Below are 7,500 nucleotides of genomic sequence, written 5' to 3'. Positions count from 1 at the left end.
AACACAAAGAGAAAACACAACAACGCGAGGACGTGGAACAAATATAGTGTTATTGGACGCTCAGGAAAGGAAAGAAAGAAGAATTTAACGTTTCGAGCGGAGCTCTTCGTCAGAAACATAGGAAAAGGAAAGATCCAAGGAAGGGAAGACGGAGGAAAAAAATCGCCAATGGTACACATGCGGTCACATTTTGAATGATGTGTGTGTGTGTGTGTGTGTGTGTGTGTGTATGTATGCATATATATATCATCACGAAAACTTCTCAGCAAACACCTCCAGTTTAACAAATGATTTACAAATACAAAAAAAAACACTCTAAAGGAGTCCTTACCAGAAATTCTTGCCAAATTAGTCAGCCGTTCTCCAGCGTAACCAGCAATTTGAGCGCCAAGACTGTGTCCAATCAAATGCATTGTCTGTGGAGTGCTTGCCGTTTGATTGTTAAGGTAGTTAATTAAAAGTGCAATCTGCGCTCCGACGACGCGGCAGTTGGATGCTGCACGGGCGTATGTTACATCAGATCCATTTATCCAATCGACCACAATAACATTGTAATCGCCCTAGAATTAGAAAGAATAAGAGCGAAGAGTAAAAGTAAATTAGCAGACTTGGAATGGTTCTTGACCTCCGATTCATAAATGGTGATTGCAGTTCCACTAAATAGTTTCCCATTATTCGCCTCGGTTCGTTTAGACATTGATGGAACCAATCATATCGTGCAGAAGACTTTACTTTTATAGATTTTGTTTGTTTTTCTTGGGCAGAACCGATTTCTCTTTGATTTATTCGCAACATAAAGTCTGAAAATAAGTAATTCTCCTTGAAATGATCCCGGGGGGTGGGGGTAGTCGTTTAAGTTTACATAAATGGAAGACATCCTCAACGGCAAAGCTAACTTGCACAAACATATATATACTTTCTAAGTTTTATACATAAAAAACATATGTACATTCATACATACATTCATCCATACATACGTACATACTTACATACATACACACATACATAGACACGCACATACAAACATACATATATACACACACATAATACATACATACATTCATACATACATACATACATACACACATACATTGACCCACACATACATATATACACACACATACATACATACATACATACAGACAGGCAGACAGACATACAATATATACATACATACACACATACATAGACTCACACATACATATATACACACATACATACAATACATACATATACACATACATACGTACACACACATACATACATACATACATACATACATACATACATACATACACACACATACACACACACACACATACATACATACATACATACATACATACATACATACATACATACATACATACATACATACATACATACATACATACATACATACATACGTACATATATACATACATACATACATATATACATACATATGCAGTTTGTCAACGAGAGGCAGGGAACACTCCGTATATAAAACACATTGTTTAGTTAAGCTGATCTCTTGTTATCAACACTCCAGTCTCAAGCCACTGCGATCATCAGGAGAACCAGATCCCTCAGTACTTCGAGACGGTTTTATGTACTTTGAAGTGGATTTCTTCTCTTGTGCTTCGGTATCGTTTTCTTTGACCTAAGTTTATGTTTTTTAAGCAGTGTCTGTAGTTGCCGTCGCTTCCTTTCCCACTTCGTAACCTTTTTGGCTTCGCTATTCTGAGTTTTCGTTCGCTTTCAATCTATGTCTCGTTTTATCAGAGTCGTATAATTCGCTTTTCATAAGCAAATTTGATAGTTGTCTTCGTTGTGCTTGCTGATTTCGTAATCATATCCCATCCTCTAGAATTATTTATCTGCACATCGCTATTCATGGGCATATTCAGTGGCTCTTTCGTTTCCATTTGATGATCTCGTAATTATAAATTATTTTAGAAAATATTTAATTTGATTATCACTCTTTATTGATCATTTCAATAGTTGTTCTATTAATACCTGTTGACTGTATCATCATATCCTGTTTACTAAAAATACTGTCCCTTACATTAACATGACCTGTTTTTTCTAAAGTTGCTATTATGTGTACTATGTGTTCAAAGCGGTGCCCCATCATGGCCGCAGTCTATCGAGGCATAAAATATTTGTCATAAACTGTGCGAGGAGGTGGGTATTGTATTTTGTAAATAATAGCACTTGAGTGAAATTTTGCAGGTTAATTACTTTAGTTACCTAGTTACCTTCTTTTGTCGCTCCTCATTTGGTGATATTACCGGGAATCCACAAGTTTTTCTGTTGATTTTTACCTTCGATTATTTATCGCGTTTTCAAATCTACCCAGTTTTTGAAAATAAATCTATTCTGGTGTCTGCAACGTTTTTATTGGCTCATTTGTTCTATTCAGCAAGAATAATTACCACATAATTATGTTGCATTTTTCTGTGTACACATGGGTGTGTTACAGAACAATTTATTTGTTACAGAACAATAATATTGTCTATTATTGCTCCGATTATATTTATATTTTCTCCTCTAAGTCCAAAATGTGTTTCGTGTAACACACTGCGATCGTTTCATCAATTCTATGGAGTGAGTGAATGGGTTGTGTGTATCTAACTTTAAACGTCCTGTTTGTGGTTTCAATGTAGATTTTGTTGGTTTTTCTTCTTCTCGTGCGACACTGTCGCTTTATAGGTTACTTAAGTTCAACTGATAGATAATCCAGTAATTTGCACAAATCTTCTCTATTAAGATAGTGTTGTATACTCATTGAATATAAGCTAATAACTCATTTTTTCTATTCTGATAATTAAGCAAAATGTATATAATTTCATATTTTGTTGAATTTACTTGTATTTGCCTGTAACTAGATTTACTTAGAGACAAAGTTTATGCAATAGATTTACTCAAGAGCCTTTTGTTAGACTGTGTTCCAAAAAATTACATTTATTTGTTGATAAATAAAAATGTTTTATGAAACCATTCTAAATTCATGATTAGTTTAGAATTTAATTGAAATATATAAGGGCTGTATTTTGGTTAGAAATATAGTAATGAAAGGGTTAATACAATTATTTTGATCTATTTCAACTGTATCTATTCTTTGGTCTGCGCTGCTTTATACTCCTGAAACTCCTTCTTTTGATTCAGTTTACATAATCCCTTTCTAAATACGTTTTTCTCACAATTGCATCCCTTTATAATTCATAATTACATAAATTGTTAAAGCTCTCCTCAAATCACTAGAGTACATTATCTTACCAACACTGATGATTTAAGGGGTTTGAAAAGAAAGTAGATATACCATACTGGTTAGACTAATGGGTTTTGGTGGAGTTACAACTTAAGAGGAAATGAGACTGAGTTATTAGCTGTGAAAAACGATATCAAGAGAGAGAGAGAGAGAGGAGAGAGAGACAAAGAGACAGAGAGAGAGAGAGAGAAGTCAGAAAGATTTTCTCACGTGTTTCAACAGCTCACGAGTCATGTTCAGAACCCATGGTTTGTCTTTGCCAAAGCTTTTATAACCGTGAATAATAAATTTGGTCGGATTCGTTGCCGTAAAGTTACTGAGGTGTAAGAGGCTGTCATTGTGAGTCTCCAATTCATCACCAGTTAATGGATTCGATCTGCAAAAACATAATATATTATTAAAGTTAATGTGAAAACAATGATTGAATGATTTTATAAGTGGTTCAAATCGAAGTAGTCGAGAGCAAAGATAATAAAACACTGGACTAATTAAAGGTGGTTGAAGGTAAAAACCATAAATACGAGCTGGTATCGATCTCAGAAACTCTATTTCTAAGCCATTGTAGAAACTACATGAAGTGATTAAATGAATGAAATCATCAGACATTCTACGGACCATCGGAACACAATTCAAGTAAATCGGAAATAGTGCAACGACCAAAGTAAAGAATCGATTTGGAGATTTTAATTTTAAAACAAGTAAAAATGATTTATTAAAAAGCAAAATGATAATGGTTAACCTTGTATAGAGGAAGAACTGGGTTCCGATTTCTTCTGGTTTGTTCGGTAAGAGGTTGATTGGACGTTCGAGCGAAACGAATTCTCCCTCGTTTGAAAAGCATCCAAGTTCACCGAAACAAACTTCTGAATCGAATATCGATCCTGTGTGAAATAAATAAATGTTCAATGCTGTAGTCTGTTTGAAGCCATCTTTACATGAATTACGAATAAATTGAGTGAAACAAACCACAGGAACACAATGAGCAAAAAAGTAACATGCTGTTGTTGTTGTGGTTCTTGTATACATATAAATATGTGTGTATCTATGCATGTATATGTGTGCATATATATATATGTGTGTTTGTGTACGTATTTGTGTGAGTGTTTATGTATGTGTGAGTATATATATGTATAAATATATATATATGAATATGTATACTCTTCACTCTTTTACTTGCTTCAGTCATTTGACTATGGCCATGCTGGAGCACCGCCTTTAGTTGAGCAAATCGACCCCAGGACTTATTCTTTGTAAGCCTAGTACTTATTCTATCTGTCTTATTCTACACACACATACACACACATATATATATATATATATAATATATATATATATATATATATATATATAATATATATATATATATATATATACGATGAGCTGCTTTCAGTTTCCGTTTACCAAATCCACTCACAAGGCTTTGGTCGACCCGAAACTATAGAAGACACTTGCCCAAGATGCCACGCAGGGGACTGAACCCGGAACCATGTGATTCGTAAGCAAGCTACTTACCACACAGCCACTCCTACGCCTAGGAGTGTATATATGTATATATATATATACATACACACACATATATATACATACACACACGGGCACGCGCAAACATACTCATACATGTATGTATCCAAACTGAGGGAGTGGAACAGGTAAAATGCTCACTACATATGTTTCTTACCTAGCTGACGCTTTTAACGCAATAGTTACGCAACCAGCTATGCTCCACTAATAATCAACCTGAGATTACCCAAATGAAATGAACGTGACATTGTTGCTTGGAATTTCTAAGTCAGTTCCACCAGTGGTGAGTTTAAGTGAACAGAAAAGCCAGAAGTAAAAAATAAAAATAAAATTTTTCTAAACTCAAGAGAAGCAATGAGTGATAAAGTAAAACGTGAAACACAAAATATGCAAGAGTGGGGGTGGCTTAGAGTTGAGGAGAAGGAAGAGAAAGAGAAGAAAGAATAAAGAACAAAGAGAAAATAATATATATATATATAGAGAGAGAGAGAGAGAGAGAGTGAGAAAGAGAGAGGGAGTGAGGTGGGGGAATCAATTTATGTCCGCTTTCGATTATCATGAGGTAGAAAGGTTTTTCAGTTCGAGACATTCCCCATTTGGGGCCCCTACCATCCTACCCCCTTTGGTGCTCCTATGCATCATTTCACTTGATTTCCGCCAACCACTTTTCACTGTGTACAAGGTACATTTTTTGAAGCACCATTATTAGAGAGGTTGCCCTGTTCATCAGTCCCTCGATTGGACAGTTCTCTGTCGGTGGGGGGGGCATCATAGGAAAGGGGAGAAGCTGAATTGTACAGAGGGAATGTATAGAACGGTCAGTGATCTTATGAGTGTGATCTAAGGAGAAAGAGGGAGTAGAAAGAAAGAAAGAAAGAAAGAAAGAAAGAAAGAAAGAAGAAAGAAAGAAAGAAATAGATGACAGTAGCATTTGTGGGAATGGACGAGAGGAGCATAAGTACCTTTGTTTGGGTGGTGAAAGAGGGAATTGTGGGCAAGAGTAGACTGTCTCGAGATTTACGCTAATGAATGGCCGGGAAGTGTAGAAGTATGATATAAGAAGAAGCCAGGTTGTTTGAGGTGTGGTCGAGGGAGGAGGGACTGGCAAGAGTAAAGGATGACAAAGGTAGATATGAGGGATGAGATCAGATTGGAGTCTGGTTCGCCAGACCTCAGTCAAATCGTCCAACCCATGCTTGCATGGAAAGCAGACATAAAATGATGATGATGATGATGATGATGATGATATATATATAAATAGTGTACATTTAAGCACAAAGAGGTGAGCCTTAAAAGGTCTCCTTACATACTAGAAGGAACAGTCAAAAAGTCCAAACCACAATTAAAAGCAATTTCGAAGGGAATGAAAAATAAAAACATTTACCATCTAAAAAATTCCTAAAATTTTTTCTTACCCTGAAATTATTAATTATTGATAATTTTTCTGGCAAATTTTCGAAGTAACGCCGGCATTATTTTATTTGCTGCCGACAAAAAACTGCACTTGCGCGATGGATTTGAAAAATTATAATATATAAGCACGGGGCACATGCTGGATTGCCTCGTATTTATATGTTTAATCTAGGCGTACCTGTTGATGAAGACTTCGCCTAGCAAATTACTTTATTTGCTAATTTAAAGTCAGAAACCATGGTCCAAGAAATAGATGGTAAATGTTTTTTTTGTTTTTTTTATTCCCTTCGAAATTTATTCCTAATAGTGGTTTGAACTTTGGCTATTCCTTCTAGCGTGCCAGGTATCCTATGATTGATACCTCTTATGTGTGTAAATATAAGCTGTGTTTACACACACACACACACACACACACACACACACACATATATATATATATATATATATATATATAGTGCGTATGTTTATATAGTAAATAAAATGACCAACCCGAAATACAACAATATCTGTTTCAATACACGAGTTCACATCAGGAATCTTGCAAAACGAATTGATAAATGTGTGTGTGTGTGTGTGTGTGTGTGTGTGTGTGTGTGTGTGTGTGTGTGTGTGTGTGTGTGTGTGTGTGGTGTGTGTGTGTGTGTGTGTATTCAAACTCATAGTCGGTATTTATGTGTCTGCCTACGTGTTTTTCTAAATACATAAATCATAAATCATAAGAAGTATTGCAAAAGAAACAAATTCAAATACCATTGGTGACAGCCAGCAGGCAGATGACCGAAACCAGTGTGTACCATTCCATCTCCAAGACAGGTGATGTGCACTACATGATTTATTGGGACATTTCTATCTTTTTATATTAGTAAACTCTTATCTGCACTCCTCCCCATCTTTAGCAATCATTCTCTCACCCACCCTCTTCCTCTTTCATCTCTCTCTCTCCCTCCCACTCTCATATAAGTGTATAAATCTAAATACATATCCACGTGTTCCCCCTCCTCCCTCTTCTCCTATGGTGGGAACTTGTGCTTCGTTAGGTGAACGGGGGGGGGGTGAGAAGGTGTCAAACAGACGGTGTGTGTGTTTTGGACTTGAGAAAAACAATTTAAGAAAACTGTCAAACAACACATACACATATATATACACATACAAATACACATGAAGAGAGAGGCTCATGCACACACACACACACACACACACACATAATATACTATATATCTGTGTGTGTGTGTGCATATATATCTAAACATATACATACACGCGCACACTCACACACACATTATCATCATCATCATCATTTAACGTCCGCTTTC

At 35.9% G+C, this 7,500-nt stretch overlaps 1 protein-coding gene across 1 annotated transcript in view; it reads right to left on the bottom strand.

Annotated features, from left to right (window-relative positions):
• LOC115217380 (pancreatic triacylglycerol lipase-like) overlaps positions 1 to 7,049 on the bottom strand; it is a 21,333-nt gene extending 14,284 nt beyond the window's left edge. Inside the window, exons 1-4 of the mRNA XM_029787056.2 lie at positions 6,938 to 7,049; positions 3,993 to 4,134; positions 3,464 to 3,629; positions 332 to 560 (exon numbers count right to left, since the gene is read on the bottom strand). Of these exons, the coding sequence (XP_029642916.1) occupies positions 332 to 560; positions 3,464 to 3,629; positions 3,993 to 4,134; positions 6,938 to 6,989 (589 nt within the window). The 5' untranslated portion in view covers positions 6,990 to 7,049. The remainder of the gene's footprint in view (positions 1 to 331; positions 561 to 3,463; positions 3,630 to 3,992; positions 4,135 to 6,937) is intronic.
• Between the last annotated feature and the right edge of the window lie 451 nt (positions 7,050 to 7,500).

Source organism: Octopus sinensis, linkage group LG11 (assembly GCF_006345805.1).
Source record: "Octopus sinensis linkage group LG11, ASM634580v1, whole genome shotgun sequence".
NCBI classification, from domain to species: domain Eukaryota; kingdom Metazoa; phylum Mollusca; class Cephalopoda; order Octopoda; family Octopodidae; genus Octopus; species Octopus sinensis.
This window is presented reverse-complemented; position numbering and strand designations above follow the sequence as displayed.